Raw genomic sequence first — 21,121 nt, forward strand, 5'->3', positions numbered from 1 at the left:
TGTGTTATTGTGTTATAATTAAGTCTATGATTTGATAGAGCAGTCTGACTGAGCGATGGTAGGCACCAGCAGGCTCGTAAGCATTCATTCAAACAGCACTTTAGTGCGTTTTTGCCAGCAGCTCGTCCCTGTGCTTCAAGCATTGAGCTGTTTATGACTTCAAGCCTATCAACTCCCGAGATTAGGCTGGTTTAACCGATGTGAAATCGCTAGCTAGTTAGCGGGGTGCGCGCTAATAGCGTGTCAAACGTCACTCGCTCTGAGACTTGTGGAGCGATGGGTAACGCTGCTTCGAGGGTGGCTGTTGTCGATGTGTTCCTGGTTCGAGTCCAGGTAGGGGCGAGGTGAGGGACGGAAGCTATACTGTTACACTGGCAATACTAAAGTGCCTATAAGAACATCCAATAGTCAAAGGTATATGAAATACAAATCGTATAGAGAGAAATAGTCCTATAATTCCTATAATAACTACAACCTAAAACTTCTTACTTGGGAATATTGAAGACTAAAAGGAACCACCAGCTTTCATATGTTCTCATGTTCTGAGCAAGGAACTTAAACGTTAGCTTTTTTACATGGCACATATTGCACTCCAACACTTTGTTTTTGCATTATTTAAACCAAATTGAACATGTTTCATTTTATTTGAGGCTAAATAGATGTTACTGATGTATTATATTAAGTTAAAATAAGTGTTCATTCAGTATTGTTGTAATTGTCATTATTACAAATACATTTTTTTTAAATCGGCTGGTATCGGCTATTTTTGGTCCTCCAATAATCGGTATCGGAATTGGAAAATAATAATCGGTCGACCTCTACTCTGGATGTCCTTTCTCCCCCCCCCCCCTTCTCTCCTATTTTAGATTAGTTGTTAAGTTGTAAACGCTTGTACACTAGGCCTACATCACAATTAATGCTAACAATGAAAATGGGGGTTCGGCTGTCTTTAGGTTTCAGCCGGGTTCCATTGGAAAGGCCTTAAAGCAGGTCTTTGTCTCCCGTGCGCCATCAGTGTGACTGACATGAACAGCCCAGAAGACTGCGGGCGGCGCAGGGCTTAGTGTGCGAAGGTTGTACCCTGGCCAGGAGGAGAGGGAGCAAGCATGGGGCCTTATAATTGTGATTTACTGTAACTCCTAAATCCTCGTAATTTACTGCCATTATTACTCCTCCAAAGGTGTGAAGTTCTTCAACAAAACGCATTGTGCCGGGGTGAATGGGCCTGACCCCTCATTCCAACCGTTTCCACTCCGGGAATCATTCTGGCTGGCACTGTTACGGCTTAGCGCTCACTGGCTGCCACTGCAGAGAGAGGTAGAGAAAGCCCAGTCCAGGGTCACTGAGCCTCTCAACACTGGGACAGCTTACTTCTACCACTGACACAGAGTGGGGGGAAAGTAGAAGGGACATTTTGCCATGGTGTAGATGGCAGTAAAAAGAAACTCTAGCAACAATTAAGAACACCCCCCACCCCACCCCCACAGGGATGCTGGCCCATGTTGACTGCAAAGATTCCCACAGTTGTGTTAAGTTGGCTGGATGTCCTTTGGGTGTTGGACCATTCTTGATACACACAGGGAATCTGTTGAGCATGAAAAACCCTGCAGCGCTGTAGTTCTTGACACAAACCAGGGCGCCTGGCACCTACCACCATAACCCCGTTCAATCTTTTGTCTTGCCCATTCACCCTCTGAATGGCACTCATACATAATCCATTTCTCAAGGCTTAAAAAGCCTTCTTTAAACTGTCTCCTCCATTCCGATTACACTGATTGAAGTGGATTTAACAAGTGACATCAATAAGAGATCATAGCTTTCACCTGGATTCACCTGGTCAGTCTATGTCGTGGAAAGAGCAGGTGTTCTTAATGTTTGTACCCTCAGTGTATATAATTGCATCACTGAACGTTAATGTTAGGTTGTTAATGATGGATTGCATCATGGAACAGAGGACAAAGACCAGTCATCACTGGCTAGAGTCCTCCAACACTCCTCTCCAAACAAGCAATTTCTTTGTTAGAATTCATAAGCATGAGTAGGAATCAACACTTCAAAGGGAAACGAATGGAACAAACAAACAGACAGGATGAATATGGAAAATAACAGGCTGGCAATTTGTCTCTGTGTAGGGTTTTTAATTGGTGTGTTGTAATTAGTCCAGTTAAAGCTGTGTTGTTGGTCATGCTGCTCTAGCAGACTAATGGGCTGAGTATGGAGCTAAGTGGGTGCATGTCCACGGCTGTGTCAGCCAGCCAGCCAGTGGTTTATGAGCCACTCTCATTCACTTGTTCCTTAACACTCTCCCTGCTTGATTATGGATGTGTAGCCTTGGTGTGTGTGTGAGTGTACGTACATGTGACACAAACCCGGAGGGGGGTATTGCATATGCGTTTATGAAAGGGAAAAAAGCATTTCCAATGCCTTTTGGGGGAGGAATGTTGACCCAAAGCATGATGTAATTCAATAATCCTAGCCCCATAATTTTCTCTGGGCGAGGAGTTTTTCCTGCTCCATCCATTTTACTGTCATATTTCACTGTTTATAAATATTTATGCACATAACAGCTAATAAAGTCAGGTCTGACTAGGAACTGGACGGCTTTCCAGTTTTAATTTTGAAGATATTCTATATTGTTGGTGGAGACGCCAAAAAGCTGTATCCACCCTTTTAATAATAATAATAACAGCTTGTTTTCTCATGTAAAATGAAAATGACAAACAGACCTTCACCCCTATAAGTATGCATATACATACACAAACATACCCTCATATGTCCATGTCTGCTCCGTACCCTGATGCTGTGAAGTGGGTGGATGGATGGGCCGGGGCATTCTATACAAACACAGGGAGTTGTGAGGAGACACCTGTAGCTCTCAAGCCTCTTTCTCCTCGGCTCCTGGTACAGTATCAGTGTCCTTTTGATGTACGATTTGTTATTGGTTTTGGGGCCCGGGGCAGCAACGTTTCAAATGTGTTAAGTGGATCGGCTGTCAGAAAGTTCCACAGCCATTCTTTGTGAGTGATTCTTTTCGTATTATTTGTTTTTACTTTACGGATAGGGACTTTGAGATTAGCCCCCCTTTCCCCACACTGCCCCTCTTCCCCCAGTGCACCTCTTCTATCACAGTGAAAAGACACACACACCCCATCCTCCACACCCGCAGTATCAGGGCCACATGTGAATGTGACAGACAGGAGTACACACATGTGAGTATTTACAGTCTACATTTGTCAAAGCGCACATTTATCATGTGGCCCACTGGTGTCAGTACCGTGTTCCCATGTCTCTCTCCCTCTGCTGGTACTCAGCGCGACACCCAGCACCTGCACACCTGATACACACACACACACACACACATTTAGCCTTACATTGATAAATGCACCCCTCACCACAGAAATCACTCTGAGAACTCACAATCTATCCAGTCTGGTACAGGAGAACTCGACGGGCCTAACTTTTCTACAGTCATTTTGTTGTTTGGTCTTAAGATTGTAAGGGGAAGAATTTGAAAGGTTTGCTCCATCCAACTTGCGTCCCTAGCCATTCTCTACATATGGCAGGGATAAGCCTTAAAGAGAGAGAAGTGTTGTGCCTACAGGGCTGAAGTGATTTTTATTTGGAACCACTTAATAACATGTGTATTTTTTTATTTAACCTTTATTTAACTAGTCACTTAAGAACAAATTCTTATTTACAATGACGGCCTACCCCGGCCAAACCCGGACGATGCTGGGCCAATTGTGCGCCGCCCTTTGGGACTCCCAATCACAGCTGAATGTGATACAGCCTGGATTCAAACCAGGGACTGTTGCACTGAGATGCTGCACCTTAGACCGCTGTGCCACTCGGGAGCCCTGAAATAGCTTATTTTGGCAAGAATGGTAAATAACCTCTTCTGCCTTTTAAACAATCATAAAGTGCACAGAACTGTCTTAGAATGCCCGTACATTACACCAGTCCAAGACCAGCTTTTTACATTGGCTGTCATTCTTTACTAAACCCTCATAACAACGTATAGCTGGTTAGCTGCCAATAGCTAGCTGAATGCCATTACTCAGTCATTCTGGGAAAGGTTAATGCACGGTTCTGTACTGGTCTTGAGGTGTATAGAGTAGTATTCCTTAGCTGTGAACAGATCTAATAACTGGGCCTGCACTTACCATGTAAAAACCAAAAGAGAATGAGGTGGGAAAGGAAGAGAGATGTGAACATCTTATTGTGTTAAAATGTCATCACTTTTCCGTTTTTTTTTCTGTTCTGGAGGAGCAGCTGCAGATGCCTAAGCCCCGTCTCAGTGGTTTACCCCCTCCGTAGGGAGCATGACAGAGTCCAAATGCCAACTCTGCCCCAACCCTCCTAAAAAGAGAGAGACCCATTAGTAAGGCTAATACACATACACACACACTCTAGCCCTCCCAAACCAGAGTCTCATTAGTGAGGCGAATTCACCCCAACCGCGTCAGAAAGTCTGCTTGTCCTTGGGCCGCTGAGTGAGATGACACAGGATGAAGTCATTCCATTTATGTTGGCACAGAGACCGGGCTGATGCCATGCCTGCCAAGAGTTCTTGGACACGTCTCACGATGGTGAGAGGGACAGGAACCAAGAGGTTTGTGTCGCAGTACATTGGACCCACGTCCAGCATTGCCTTTGTAAAGCCTGTGTTGAAAACCCCTCTGAAATAAGTCAGGTGGTGACGTTGAAGAATGCATGTCGGTGAGAGTTGGGAGAGGTTCCTGTTCATGTCTCCTCTCCTAAAGCAACTTTTTTTACATGATTATTTTTGGATAATGTGTTTATTATCCATAATTCCATTCATTTTGTGCTCTCCCAGTATTTCTGAATGACAGTATAATGTCAGTGGTGTGTGATCTCACACCTAGACTGTTTTGCCACAGAAAATGTAGCGTCATGATTTTTCCTCTCTCTGTCCGGCACTGTGTGACATACCAACCGTGGAATCAGAGGGTCCCAGAGAAATTTGACATCCCCGTCCCAAAAGGTAGCCATCGGAGGCTGGATTTTGACAGACATCCCCCCACCCCCCTTCCTTCCCATCAGAGGCCGGAGAGGAGAGGAGCTGCCCTGTCCTGTGTTTGTAGAGCAGGGGCTAGGGGGAAGTTTGACTCTGGAAAGCTTTGGCTGTGTTTGGGCAATTCATCAAAGGCTCAGCCGACCTGATGAACAAACGCTAAATTTGGGCTCCTCAAAGAGTCTCTTTCCATTACCCCCACAGGCCAACACCAGCCTCCTCCTTTTCCTTCCCCGTCGGCTCGGCTGGACTGCCCTGTCTGTCTCAGCCCTTCGTTAGCATCTCAGCAAGCCCAAGGTCAAACAACTACTATTTCCTTCCACTGTCACTCTCCTCTAGTGTCTGTAGTGCCAGCCTCAGTTTGTTAGTGCTCTGAGAGCCCCCTTCTTTGAGAGGCTAGACAGGGATTGAAACTGTCATTGACCAGAGGAGGAACCAAACCACAGTGTCTCTTCTGGCACACACATACAAGAACACGCACACATACATGTAATAGTGCCAGACATGCACACAAACATATACAGTTGGCATTGCTGTTATGATTTTAGTTGTCCTTGATGTCCTGTGTTTTTATGGATCAAAAAGGTGCTTAGGTGGTGGGCGTGGCAATGAGCGTTTGCATTTTAAGCCAATTTTCTGCAATACTACAAATTTCTCCACGGAGCTGAGATGTATTGTTTTCAGTTTTAAATCTAATTTCCTGCAATTCTACACATTTTGCCATGCAGCTGAGAGAAAATGTTGCAGTTTTAAAGCTAATTTCCTGCGATTCTACATATTCTTTTTGGTTTTTATATATATATATATATATTTTTTTTTGATTGAATATCTGAAACAAACAATATACTTGCACCATACCAGTCATCCAACAGACTCCCATTCAGAGCAACACACAGATTCATCCAGGGTCAATGCCCTGCTCAAGGGCACGTTGACAGATCTCCCACCAGGCCAAAAAACGTGAACCCGAATCCCCCAAGATCCCCCCCACAGTTCCCCAATACCTGTCCATCAATCATTCGAGACCCCTCCCACAGTCCCCCCCTCACAAGAAGAAACATTTAAATAAAAAATACAATTAATTCCATTCCCCACCCCCAAGAACCCCCCAAAGCACCAACAACCAAGAGAATGAACTAAAGAGAAAAAATATAAAGACAGAAGAAAACAGCAAACAGCAAGGCAAAAAAAGAAAGAAAGGAAAAAATAATACATTTAAAACAAAGGACATCAAGGACAACTAAAATCATAACAGCAATGCCAACTGTATATGTTTGTGTGCATGTCTGGCACTATTACATGTATGTGTGTGTGTTCTTGTATGCGTTTATTTGACTGAGAGTGTGTGTATATGCATGTGTATAAACACCTGCACGGCATCAGCCTCAGGCAAACCTACATTAGCGGTAAAAACACTGCCCCTCAGTGTCATTCAAACGTACTATTTATTAAGTTTTATTTTGACTTTATTTTTGACTTTTATCTTATTCTATCTCCCGCACAGCAACTCCACTCCCACTTGTCTCCAATTCCACATCCCAACCCTCAGCCCATCCCACCTATCTCTGCTGGCCACCCTCTTTGGATTTCTACGCAACATATACAGTGGGGCAAAAAAGTATTTAGTCAGCCACCAATTGTGCAAGTTCTCCCACTTAAAAAGATGAGAGAGGCCTGTAATTTTCATCATATGTACACTTCAACTATGACAGACAAAATGAGGAAAAAAACTAGAAAATCACATTGTAAGATTTTTAATGAATTTAATTGCAAATTATGGTGGAAAATAAGTATTTGGTCAATAACAAAAGTTTATCTCAATACTTTGTTATATACCCTTTGTTGGCAATGACAGAGGTCAAACTTTTCTGTAAGTCTTCACAAGGTTTTCACACACTGTTGCTGGTATTTTGGCCCATTCCTCAATGCAGATCTCCTCTAGAGCAGTGATGTTTTGGGGCTGTTGCTGGGCAACACGGACTTTCAACTCCCTCCAAAGATTTTCTATGGGGTTGAGATCTGGAGACTGGCTAGGCCACTCCAGGACCTTGAAATGCTTCTTAGGAAGCCACTCCTTTGTTGCCCCGGCGGTGTGTTTGGGATCATTGTCATGCTGAAAGACCCAGCCACGTTTCATCTTCAATGCCCTTGCTGATGGAAGGAGGTTTTCACTCAAAATCTCGCGATACATGGCCCCATTCAGTCTTTCCTTTACATGGATCAATCGTCCTGGTCCCTTTGCAGAAAAACAGCCCCAAAGCATGATGTTTCCACTCCCATGCTTCACAGTAGGTATGGTGTTCTTTGGATGCAACTCAGCATTCTTTGTCCTCCAAATACGACAAGTTATATTTTGGTTTCATTTGACCATATGACATTCTCCCAATCTTCTTCTGGATCATCCAAATGCTCTCTAGCAAACTTCAGACGGGCCTGGACGGACATGTACTGGCTTAAGCAGGGGGACACTTCTGGCACTGCAGGATTTGAGTCCCTGGCGGCTTAGTGTGTTACTGATGGTAGGCTTTGTTACTTTGGTCCCAGCTCTCTGCAGGTCATTCACTAGGTCCCCCCGTGTGGTTCTGGGATTTTTGCTCACCGTTCTTGTGATCATTTAGACCCCACCGGGTGAGATCTTGCGTGGAGCCCCAGATCGAGGGAGATTATCAGTGGTCTTGTATGTCTTCCAATTTCTAATAATTGCTCCCACAGTTGATTTCTTCAAACCAAGCTGCTTACCTATTGCAGATTCAGTCTTCCCAGCCTGGTGCAGGTCTACAATTTTGTTTCTGGTGTCCTTTGACAGCTCTTTGGTCTTGGCCATAGTGGAGTTTGGAGTGTGACTGTTTGAGGTTGTGGACAGGTGTCTTTTATACTGATAACAAGTTCAAACAGGTGCCATTAATACAGGTAATGAGTGGAGGACAGAGGAGCCTCTTAAAGAAGAAGTTACAGGTCTGTGAGAGCCAGAAATCTTGCTTGTTTGTAGGTGACCAAATACTTATTTTCCACTATAATTTGTAAATAAATTAATTAAAAATCATACAATGTGATTTTCTGGATTTTTTCCCCTCATTTTGTCTGTCATAGTTGAAGTGTACCTATGATGAAAATTACAGGCCTCTCTCATATTTTTAAGTGGGAGAACTTGCACAATTGGTGGCTGACTAAATACCTTTTTGCCCCACTGTATCTTTCAACTATGCTGTGATGGTTAACGTACCATTTCAATCTATCTAATCGAGTAGAATCCACAGATTGTGAGTTGAAGATAAATACTTTTACTAAGAGTATTAGTATATTAGTAATTGACTGACCCGGTCTCTCCAGATCTCCTAACAGTACTATTTATAGGGTCAATTTTAGATCAATGCTATGCATTTTCAGCCATTCCTGAGACCAGAAACAGTCTACCTGAGGGCAATACCAAAATAAATTGTCTATTGATTCTGTATCCTCACAACAAAATTTGCAGAGCTTCAATGATTTTATGCCCCAAATATTCAACGTTTTGTTGGTGGCAAAAATTCTATATAATAATTTTAGCTTAAAAGCACGAAGTCTTGCGTTGTTTTATATATCATCTCATACCATGGAATCGGTACATCAAAAATCTCTTCCCAACTATTTTGCAATCTGTATGGCACAGTTGTCAACATCCTGGTCCTCAAATTAAACTGGTATACTTTCCTATTTATGCTATTTTTTTCCTCCGCCAGTTTGAATCCTTTATATTGGGCAGACAGACCAGTTCCCTACCTCCTCCCGCTGCCACCTGCCTCATACATTTTTGGGGTAATTCTGTAATCAATTGGATGTACTCTTGGATTCAGCAGACCTTCCCGTACATTTCTGATAACTCCATGAAGGACATAACTCTACCATGCCAATTTACAATATATTTTAAGAACAAAATACCCTTTTCAAACATATTTCCCATAAATACAGGTATTTTATCAACCAGCACATTTGAGTTCAGCCATAATATTTGCTGTAATATTTGTTCTATCTTTTCAGGGGGAAATTGTAGCCAGCTCTGCAATGCTTGTTTGAAAAAGAGAGACACTTTGAGAAAAGTATCATTTTTAATGAGACATGGCAATCTGCACAATGGATGAGCTTTTCTTAGTAATCTACTTGAGAACCATTTAGGGTTCAAGTAAAACTTTTGAATAAGTGAAGCTTTTAGAGAGAGGTTTAGTGCTTTTATATTTAATCATCTCAACCCACCCAATTCATATTCACTATACAGATAGGCACGTTTTATTTTGTCTGCTTTAGCATCCCAGATAAAGCGAAATATTTTTTGCTCATATGATTTGAAAAACGAATCATCAGGAATAGGCAGCGCCATAAGTAAGTGAGTAAACTGAGATATGACTAAGGAGTTAATCAGGGCAATTCTTCCATAAATAGACAGGTATTTACCTCTCCATGGTTGCAGGATCTTGTCTATTTTTACAAGTTTTCTATTGAAATTCATTGTGGAGAGCTTATTTATATATTTTGTGATATGAATACAGAGTATGTCTACTTCACCATCAGCCCATTTTATAGGTAAACTGCAGGGGAATGTAAAAGTTTTTTAAAGATCCAATACGTAATATTGTACAAATATCATAATTAGGTTTTAGTCCAGAGAGTACGGAAAAGTTATCAAGATCTTCAATGAGATATTGCAGGGATCTATCTTGCAGACTTAATATAAAACTTGATTCATTGGCATACATAGACACCTTTGTTTTTAAGCCTTGGCTTTCTAATCCTCTAATGTCCATATTCTGCCATAGAGCTGAGATTTTTAATTTAAAGCAAGTTTCCTGGAATTCTATGCATTTTTGCCAAGGATAATGCTGTTTTGCTCAAACATAATATCAAAATGGATACTGCTAAATTGATTGTTTTGGGAGTTTTCAATTCTCCCTGACTGTCTAGCTGAATATTATTATAATAGTTTTTTTTTACACAACGCTTAGGTGGCCCGCCCAAGAATTACAATGGCAGAAAAATCCCTGCACTTGAGGAGAAGAGGAAGAAAAGGGATAGAGGTGGAGAGAGAGAGAGAAAGCCGAGGGTGCACTGCCGCTCTATGTGAAAGGAGGACAAAGGTCCAGTCCAAAGCCCTGACACCATGTGAAATCCTTTGTAAAAACAACTGTAATTAGAGGGCAGAGCCTGCTTTTGTGCCAAAGGGCTTTGTGAGGGTGGTACTGGTGGGGTGGGAGGTTACTTCCCAGTCCAAGGCTGGAGCAAGGCTGAAGAACAACCTTCTGTTAATTGGGTTCTAAGAATCCTTTCCCCTTGTCCTCTGAAACATACACATCTAGTTTTCTCTTTTATTTGGTGTGTGTTCTGGGATTGTCAAAGATATGGCCTAGCAATTCATTGTGACCAAAAATAAGTGCGTTCTTGACCATCCCGACAATAGGCCTATTCCATCCTTAGAGGACTTGAAAGGAAAGGACAAACCATTTATCAGCAAATTACAAAAATGTCACTCTTCTATCAGTCTGTCAAAGTGAGTATAGAACAGGTGCTTGTGATCTCATTTACACCTCCAAGCTGCCCATCAACACCTATAAGAGGAATGTAGATTAGCATTACGGCCATCCAGCTACACCACCCCGGTATCTCTTTAATTGCAAGGTTTCTCCAGCCTATTTTCATGTTTATCTTCTCTTCTGGGACATGAAGCAGGTCACATGGCTACAGCATGTAGCTGGTTGTGGTTGCAATTTCTCCTGCTACTCCAGCAACTCCTTGCACTTGTTCTTTGGTCCCTTGAATCTCCAGCTAGTCAATGAGGATAATTCAGCACAAAGGCTATTCTTCTAACTGTCTGTGGTCATAGGGAGAGGTGAAGCCTCAGTTAGTGTATATAAAGTCTAGTGTACTTTAATAAACATACAGATTTAGGCCCAACCTAGAGTGTTCTCTTTAGGCCTTGTCTAACTCTGGCAGTAAGTCCTGGCCATCCCTGCGGACTTGGGGAGTGTTAATCGGGTGGGAGATGTCCGTCTTCACTCTGGGGGTGTCAGAGCTATTTGGTTTCCCTGGGTTTCCGAAACTTAGACTCACAGAAGCCACAGAGCAATGTCAGCAATGCTGCAAGATGAGAGTGATACTACCCCCCCCCATTACCACATGCAGGGGTAACTGCAATGCACAATGGGGTTGTAACATCATCTGACGGATGGTTCCTGCCTGATTTCAGCTTTCACGATTGCCTATTAGGTCACCGTAAATGTGCTTCCAAATCAAAACGAGTTGGATCATGTTTAATTTATAGCAGGAAACCTTTGTGCACTGCATGTTTTTTTTCCTCTCAGCTGTTTGAAGTTTATGTCCTTGGAATGTGCAAGAGGGAGCGGCTTTGGCTCTTTACTTTGGGCATTTGTGCTGCATTTTGTTTAAGCGTAGGCCTAAATGTATTCTGCATCTGTGCAAACCTGAACGTGTATCTTTTGTAAGGGATCCTTCAGTTGTCCTACAGTATTTTACTAGTACTAGTCACCCTAGTACTTTCAATATTGCTTCGACCCTTGAATTTAGGAAGTACAAGCTCCAATAGAGCAGGCTGTTGCAAAACCTTATCACATTTCCATTGGTGCTCCAAATTATAACATGAAACAGAAAACCCGTTCCTACAACTGTCTTACTCCAGGTCCATTCCTGGAAGTGTTTAGAAATGTCTCTCTCCTTTTTTTTCTCTTTCATTTTTGGCGGAGCCCGTCAGTTTGAACTGTGGGTGATCAGTGCTGGGACCAGTATGCTTTGATTACAGCTTCATCCCGTTACTGTGCCCTTTGATGTGGTTTCCCTGCAGTCCAGGGCCGCAGTGGCCACCAGCCAGCCTCTTGTTATTTCAAAGGGGGCATCCTCACTGGACTCGGATGGCCTGGGCTGACCAGGCAGATGACCACCACCACAGGCATGGCTGGATACTGATACACCAGGCTTTAGTGTGATAATCCTAGCCACTCATGAGGTTTAATGGGGCTATAGGCTCTGCACTTCAACCATAAAGCCGTTTATTCACACTGAGCTAACTAGCCCCGTAATGCAGTGGTTCCTAAAATGTTTCACTCGCCCCCCTTCCAGCATTGGCGAACACCCCCCCTGCGCACAGCACTGTTCATGACACAAACTGTTCACACCCCTTGTTGATGGAGAGAATTTAGCAGGTTGAAAGCTTCTTTTCTGTAACTCTACACATTTTTTCATGGGGTGCAAAGAACATTTAGCAGTTTTAAAGCAAATTTTCATGCAATTTTATACAGTTTTCCATGTCTAATGTATATTCATGTGATATTTGAGTGACTAAAAAATTAGAACAATATCTATGGGCAAAAAAAAAACATTACCTGACATTGGCTCGTTGATCTGGACATTTCTGACAGGTTATAAACAGCTCTCTAAGATCCAATGACTGACATGACAAGAGGAAACTGATAATGCACTACCCAATTTCAAAATGACACCTTGTGCATTCTACTATTACAACATTCAAGAGTAAGTTTAAAGCCGGACTGAGGTCCCCCTGCGCCCCACCGTTTGGGAACCACTGCTGTAATATACACTCTATTGTATATGAATAGGTAATAATCATGTTTGGTCACACGCACAAGCTTTGTCGTTGAGTGAGACTATTGGTTCTATGTTATGTAATTTATTCAAATGGCTTATTATTTTCTTTGTGTATACAGTAGCCTACATAATGTAGTGTAGGCCTACTGTATTTTTGCTTTGCAAGTAGGCCTACATTAGGCTATATTGTTTTTGTTGGCCAGTAATCACTTAAACAGGGTGAGTGTTTATTGAAAGATTTGTGTTGGATGTTCTGCTAGGTTAACATTAGTATTGCTCATTGAAACTACAGATGTACACAACAAACCACAATGTAGGCCTATACAGCAGTTAGGACTCAATGAAAGTTGACCTGAAAGGTGGTAAACGATGGTAAACACAACTGTTCTAAGCAAAATAAATCCTAGGTACTTTCCTTGGAGCCAGCACCCTACTGCAGTGCATATTATGGTGTGCTATATGAACTGTGTCCTGATACTGGCAGACAGCTGAAATTAAAGCCAGGTATAGCCTCTCCCTTTAACCCCCCGCTGAGCAGAATGCTCTGAGCACAGAAGGTGTCCAAAGATTTTCCAACAGTCCGGAAGACGAGCTCTTTCCGTTTTTCATCTTTTCAATGTGGGAAAGATTGGGATATTGCATGGTGGTGTAATGGAGACATGCAACATGGGAACAAAATGTTCTTGAAATAGTCCAAAGGATATGGTAAACATTTTATTGTGTGGCGGAGGCCCAACTGTTGGTTGGGTATGGTTTTATCAGAAAGTCCACAGTGTGTTTTGAATCAAACCACAGTTATTTCAAGGGAATGGGCAGGGCAGAGAGGTCTGACCTAAAGGGAGGTCTGAGCTAAAGGGGAGTATATTTTAGGGAGTTATTACATTATAGAACCCAGCCAAAGGATGGAACACAGCTGGACTGTAATCTTTAATTTGGTGTAGGCCATGACGTGGGTGGGGTCATAATGAAGTGGTTTGATGTAAAACAAAAAGGTGTATTGATACCAAAACCGTGATTATTTCACAACTTAACTTGACAGCTGATTTTTTGGGTCAGTTTCATTTGTAAACTTGGTGTTAGGTCATTATTCTCTCTTACACATCCCTCTGGCTGCAAATCCGCGTTATAATGCGCTTGACATTTAAAATAATAATTTCCAATTGAGCCGACATACAGTATGCAGCGTTTATCTTGAATGCAGATAGGCGACAAAGCGCGATCGGATTGAATCCTGGCCTTAGAAACCTCTCAATAATAGTCAGTGATTGTCTGAATAACATCCTAAAATAAGCAGGTCAGAAGATTTTCATTTTCCTGTTGTGATTATGAAATAAATCAGACTCATAATACATTGTTTCTAGTCTAGTTTGTTTGGCTGTTTACTAGCTAGTAGCCTCGTCGAAAAACTACGTGATTTTGAAGGTATGGCAACGCGAGACACATGCCGCGTTCAAAATAACTGAGAACTCGGAAATGAGAACTGGGAAATCTCCGACTTCCTACTTCAGTGCATTTGAAATAACTGGGAACTCGGAAATGAGAACTGGGAAATCTCCGACTTCCTACTTCAGTGCATTTGAAATAACTGGGAACTCGGAAAAAAAGGAGCCGAGACTGAGAAAAATCGATTATAACGGTAATCAAACTCGGAGTTTCATTGACGTCATGATTTGACCTCATATTTTTCCGAGTCCCCAGTTGTTTTGAACGCGGCATAACTTGCTCGTGAGGGTAATACTACTACTGATGATGATGAGGATGATGATGGACCTCCGTTCCTCCAGCTGCTGTGTCCTGCAGAGGCCTTGATTGGGTTAAAAGTCGACAAGCATCATCATGAACATCCTATCAGTGGGCTAGTGCGCAGTCCCACACCCAGACCACCGCCTGCGTTTACGGAGACAGGGTGCATGTATGTGTCATTCCGGCAGACCGCTTCTCAGTGAGAAACGACCTTCTTTCGCCGCGACGTGTTCCTCTCTTTCTGAGTGTTTTGTTAAACTAGTGGTGGATACTGTAAACGTAATCCGTTTTCGGTTAATACATTCAATTTAGGCGAGCACGAACGAAACGCAAGCATCCAGAGCTTGAACACTTCGTAAGGTACCGTATCAAAAATCCATTAAATGTCTGCTGTGCATTGATCCTCTGAAAAAGACTGTTTTGAAACCCATAATCTTAATGGTTTATAAATGTATATTTGTGTCTGTTGTTTCAACTGTTTTGGCTACTAAAGTGGGAGTTTAGGATACGATGTAGAAAGCGGATTCCTTCTCCGCTGTTACAAGGTACTGGAACGAAATCATGAAAAGTGATGTTTCGCTGAATGGGATGCACCGGTCTTTTGCTGAACGCTGGTGTAGATTCCTATCGGAATGTTTTTAGCCTCATCGTGTAATCTACATAACTTTAGTTGATCAACGTTATATTTGGTAGGCTAATATGGACATACTTCGACAAAACAGAGAAACGTATTCAGTGTGACAGCAGCTTAGTTAGAACGTTAGTGGTCACTCAGCCTACCTTTAAAGTTTAAACAAAACTACATTTTACTCAAATTATTTAATATGGTTTCATATCTCATAGTGAAGCAACATTATAGTTTATTTTCTTATTTAATCATAATGCTCTCTCTAGAGCAATGCATTGTAATACATTATGGCTAATGTATAAAATAGAAGAAAAAAAATATGCTGCTTGTCTTCATTTCAGCTTCACATTGATTGGTCAAGGCATGATGACGGTATGACACCAAACCAGCTTATTTACCTATTTAACTTGATACAATGCAGTAGCCTTGAGCGAGAACGCCATATAGGTATGTAAAACCCAGCTGTGGAACTGGGCCAAAGTTTCAGGCTTGTCATAAGCTTCTCAGACACTATTAGAATATGAATGTCAAAGTCCTCATAGTCCTCTCGGGCATGTACTCGTAGTTTCCAGGATAAATTCTGTTATTAGGCGGAAGTTATTAACTGTCTTGACTGAGTCCTCTTATTAATGATTGTCCTATTAGCTTTAAATAAAGGAATGAGGTACTTTGCCTCCTGCTGCGTACCTCGTAGTTGCACAGATTCACCCCAAATTAATCACAAACTCAACATGAATGCAGAAAAATGCATCCGTTATTCTAAATCTTTGCAGTTTCCACAAACCTCATTGTGTCGGTCGTAAGCATAGTGTGACCGTCAATTCTTAAAACCAAAATGTGTAACATACCAGTGTTTGCAGATACACACACAAAAAAAGATATATAAATAGTTTATTAATTAAATAATTGTTAAGGACATGTCCTCAGTGTTCTTTTTTAGGACAGTCGTTCCACACTGTAATCTGTCCAAGTTTCCTGAGGGCCACAGACCCCTGTTTGTGTCAGACTACAGACTGGCCTAGATGTCTCACCTGGATTTCAGCGCTCAGTATTGGAGCCCACGCAGCCATCTAAATTCCTGTGGCCGTGGAGCAATGTTGAAGGAAGATGTGTACAGGTAGAGGGATGCAACTGATTTTTTAGCCAAGCATAGTCATGTTTTTCATATTACAAAGATCCAGACTACTCTCTTAAGTCTCTTTTTCATACTTAATCGTTTCATTGCCACCTTTCAGCTTTTCTATCATTGTTGGTAACTTGTGATTTTTGGTAAACTCAAAATGTAACCTTCATTTCCCCTGCACTGCCTGCTATTCGGAGCCCTTCAGAAGAGCGAGATTGAAGTCCCCCATTCCCACAGCTCTGACCTGACTGGGCTGTCAGTCTCATGTTACCCCCTACCTTATTCATGTTGAGGCATCGCAGAACACAGTCATTCACATTCACTGCATCATGGCTGTTTCCTTGCATGGAGAAAAGGTTTTCCTAGAAGGCTATATTATATATCTTAATGGGTGTCGGTTAGTTTGGCGTCAATATATTTGATGTAGCCTACGATTGTGTGTGTGTGTACTGTGTTCATATGCGATCACATGGAGCCAAGCCGAACTTGGAGGAATGGGACCGTAGTGAGTTTGAGGGAACAGCAAGAAGCTGTGTCATGTGTAAAGTTTGTCTTGACAGATGTGAATATTTTTAAATGCAAAATCTCTACAAGGTTCGGTAAAGAAAGTAGCCTTTAAAAAAGTTGCATAGTTTATCAAATAGGAAAATAAAGAAGAATAAAAGCCACATTCAGTAGATTTGTTTTTTAAGGCAATATTTATGCGTTATGATATGGTAGTAATAATGTGTTGTGATGTACAGGGGGATTTTCTGCACTGCAGTACATTTCAATCTAGTGCAGTTCCATATCTATCTCTCGGTCCTAGGCGTGATGTGGATGAAGTAGACCGTACTGTGTGGGAACTAGTGAGAAGTAGTTTTTTTCTCCCCACCTCAGCCATTAGTTATTGTAGGGGGATGAGGTTCTCTCAGGACTCCCAGTCACATTAGACTGAGAGAGATTTATTTATCTGGGTTCACGTCAAATCTGTTTCAGCGGGGGTTGGTGTTTTGCAACCTTCCAACTTAACAACCAACCACAACCGTGCATTACCTGTGAAAGGCAATTCACTACTTTTTTAAAGTGTGTCAAGCCATATCTTGGCAAAAACATATTTTTTATTTTATCTTACTCCAAAATGTCCCAACTGAAGTCATTTTATATTACACATAGCCTGAAAGTATTCTTTAATAAGAGTCATAGGGGCTGAAATGCTAGCAACATGAACACTTGAAGACCTCTGTTTAATCTTATTCTGTTGGAAATATTTTATACTTTTCATAATGTAGAAATAGCTCATACTCCCTGAACAGAGGCTGCCAATACCCTATCGTATCGTATTCATACATTATAAATCACACTATTTAGACAAAAATGGCAGTGAGGAAGGTAGAGAAATATGGTAAAGTGACTGACTAATATTTCACATTTAGCTTTAATTCAGAAAATCAATGAGGATTGATCACTAATGAACTTTGTGTTGCTTGTATCTGTTCCCAGTCTCCTGGCCTAGAAATAACAAGTTAATTATCTGTTTTCCTGACTGGTCATTGCATTCTGTTTTGATCTGAGTTTGAGTGTGAACCCTTGCACTGTTTACTGTCTCATTCTCTCCCCTTCGCCCACGCTACTCCCTGGCTCCAGGCCTCCTTTCCTCTCGTTGCCCCCTTCAGCTCAGCTCACCAGCTCTGTGTGAATAGAGTCAATGTTCATCTGAATGTCAACATGACTAGCTACAGTTAAGAGCTAACTATTGGCCTGTCTGCATTACCTCCCCTTTTCCGTTTATGTTCTGCAGAGGAGTGGCAAACCCTGCGCCAGGCCAGCAGGAGGAGGACGATGGCCCTGAGTGACGCCAATGGTGACCTCCTGCTCCTCAGCAATGGCAGCCTGTCACCCAGCGTCACAGAGGCCAGTGCGAGCCTCAGCAGCACGGAAAGAAGGGACGTCAGCGTTGTATCCACACCCAGAACACAGCGGAGGCAGAGGCACCAACCAAGGCCAACACCACCGCACAAGGAGCTGCAGCAGAGATCCAGAGTGAGTCAGAATGGAAGCATCATCAAGCAGAACGGTTCCCTAAGGGCCTCTTCCTCCACCTCATCACACCTCACAGACTCTCAAAGGTTGTCCAAGCTCCTGCCCTCCACAACCTCCTTCCCCTCTACTCCTCCGCTGTCTCCACCTCCCCCGTGCTGCCACCGCTGCCCATTCCATCCCCCCCTGTGCTGCCACGGCAACCAGCAGGAGTGCCACATCTTCCAGACCCATGCCCCTGCCCTGCCCCTTCACCCGGGCTCCTGCTGCCTGCAGGCCTCTCCTCCATCCCTTTGTTTACACCACCGCTGGCAGGAGCACCTCCAGAACCAGCCCACTGTGGCTGGCCTCAGGTACGTGTGTGATGACTGTGTGTTTCTGTGTGTACGCCGGTTCGTGCTTCACTCTGCAACGGGGTGGCCTTAGGCATATCTCTATTACCCTGCCTCTCCAACAGAAGCCCTTTCATTGCGTTTCCTTGCCAAATGGCTGCTGACTGAATGCTTACTAACATATCACAGTATTTAGGGATAATGTTAGGGGTGCTATGTAGTACCATTATGTACATGGCTGTTTAAGAATATGTACATGCATGTAACTGTAGCCTTGCCTTTTCCCCCAGTTATGCCCCAGAGGAATGTGTTTTGAGTCTGTTTATGTAGGGTAGGTTTTAAGTTCTGATAGTGTGATATCTGAAACATTTTTGACATTTGACATGGTTAAATAGTACTTTTGCATTACACCATGTCAGTCATGTAACTGCTTGCATGCTACAGAATTGGACCCTGTATTGAGAAATCATAGTTAGAACTGCCCTTTTCTCCTAACACATATCTAAATTCAGCTTCATAATCCCTCTGCCTGCCTGTTGACTCCTTCCTGATTGTTCTGCTGTGTGGAGGTCAAGGTGATTTCCTAGGGAGATAACCTGTGGTCCCAGGGGTGCCAACCCAGCAGATGCAGGGAGGAGGAGGGGTCAGCCAGCCAGGCACCCAGGTAGCACAATACCAGCCCCAGAGCCACCCCCACTGCACCCCCAACCCCAATAAAAGAGAGCTTTGAGAGCCCCAGGGGCTGCAGGGCCGCTGTCCCTCCTCAGGCCCCAGCCTGTCCCGTCAATCCACAGGGACTGTCCCCCTGGCCTCTCCCAAGCCTCCCCTCGCTCATCAGCATTGAGGCTCTTCTAGGACAGGTGCTGATGGTTTCATGGTCTGGCTGTCCTCTTTCCCAGGCAAACACAATGCAGACAGTACCAACACACAGCTCAGCCAGACGAGATAATCTCTACAAGTATGTCTGGCCGGGGACAGAGGTTTCCTCCGTGTGGCTTCTCCCTGATGTCATAACTCAAATCATTTTGCGTAACTGCCATTTCCTGCAATCTAGAACACAAAAATAGCCATTAGGGTGTGGTGTCTGGCCTTAAATTATAACAAATAAAGTTTTAAAAATATACATATACACATACACTACTGTTCAAAAGTTTGGGGTCACTTAGAAATGTCCTTGTTTTTGAAAGAGAAGCACATTTTATGTCCATTAAAATAACATCAAATTAATCAGAAATGCAGTGCAGACATTAATGTTGTAAATGACTATTGTAGCTAGAAACGGCAGATTTTTAAAAATGGAATATCTACATAGGTGTACAGAGGCCCATTATCAGCAACCATCACTCCTGTGTTCCAATGGCATGTTGTGTTAGCTAATCCAAATTTATAATTTTAAAGGGCTAGTTGATCATTAGAAAACCCTTTTGCAATTATGTTAGCACAGCTGAAAACTGTTGTTCTGATTAAAGAAGTAATAAAACTGGCCTTTAGACTAGTTGAGTATCTGGAGCATCAGCATTTGTGGGTTCGATTACAGACTCAAAATGGTCAGAAACAAAGAACTTTCTGCTGGAACTTGTCAGTCTATTCTTGTTCTGAGAAATGAATGCTATTCCATGCGAGAAAATGCCAAAAACATTGAAGATCTCATACAACGCTGTTTTCTACTCCCTTCACAAAACAGCTCAAACTTGCTCTAACCAGAATAGAAAGAGGAGTGGGAGGCCCCGGTGCACAACTGAGTAAGAGGACAAGTACATTAGAGTGTCTAGTCTGAGAGACAGACGCCTCACAAGTCCTCAACTGGCAGCTTCATTAAATAGTACCCACAAAACAACAGTCACCCAACGTCAACAGTGAAGAGGCGACTCCGGGATGTTGAGTTCCTCTGTCCAGTGTCTTGTGTTCTTTTGCCCATCTTAATATTTTCTTTGTATTGGCCAGTCTGAGAAATGTCTTTTTCTTTGCAACTCTGCCTAGAAGGCCAGCATCCCGGAGTCGCCTCTTCACTTTTGATGTTGAAACTGGTGTTTGGCGTGCATTCGAAAAGTATTCAGACCCCTTGACTTTTATCAGATTTTGTTACATTACAGCCTAAATCTAAAATGCATTAAATTGTTTCCCCCCCTCATCGATCTATACACAATACACCATAATGACAAAGCGAAAACAGGTTTTTAGAATTTTTAGCAAATATATAAAAAATATAAAACTGAAATATCACATTTACATAAGTTTCAGACCCTTTCATCAGTACTTTGTTGAAGCACCTCTGGCAGTGATTACAGCCTCGAGTCTTCTTGGGTGTACAACTACAAGCTTGCTAGACCTATATTTGGTGAGTTTCTCCAATTCTTCTCTTCAGATCCTCTCAAGCTCTGTCAGGTTGGATGCAAGGTATTTTCAGGTCTCTCCAGAGATGTTCGATCGGGTTCAAGTCCAGGCTCTGGCTGGTCTACTCAAGGACATTCAGAAATGTGAACCGAAGCTACTCCTGCGTTGTTTTGGCTGTGTGCTTAGGGTCATTGTCCTGATGGAAGGTAACCTTCGCCTCAGTCTGTCCTGAGCACTTTGGAGCCTGACTAGTCTCCCAGTCCCTGCCGCTGAAAACATCCCCACCGCATGATGCTGCCACCACCACCATGCTTCACCGT

At 42.8% G+C, this 21,121-nt stretch overlaps 1 protein-coding gene across 2 annotated transcripts in view; it reads left to right on the forward strand.

Annotated features, from left to right (window-relative positions):
- The window catches only part of LOC115139348 (protein dispatched homolog 1-like), a 68,967-nt gene that overhangs the window by 25,255 nt on the left and 22,591 nt on the right, over window positions 1–21,121 (forward strand). The window contains exons 1-2 of one of the 2 annotated variants that reach the window (XM_029676614.2): window positions 14,474–14,725; window positions 17,897–18,488. In XM_029676614.2, coding sequence (XP_029532474.1) covers window positions 17,938–18,488 — 551 coding nt within the window. In that variant the 5' untranslated portion in view covers window positions 14,474–14,725; window positions 17,897–17,937. Of the gene's footprint in view, window positions 1–14,473; window positions 14,726–17,896; window positions 18,489–21,121 lie in introns of those variants that run through there. The other variant, XM_029676615.2, reaches the window with a different exon arrangement.

This window comes from Oncorhynchus nerka, linkage group LG13, assembly GCF_034236695.1.
Source record: "Oncorhynchus nerka isolate Pitt River linkage group LG13, Oner_Uvic_2.0, whole genome shotgun sequence".
NCBI lineage: Eukaryota > Metazoa > Chordata > Actinopteri > Salmoniformes > Salmonidae > Oncorhynchus > Oncorhynchus nerka.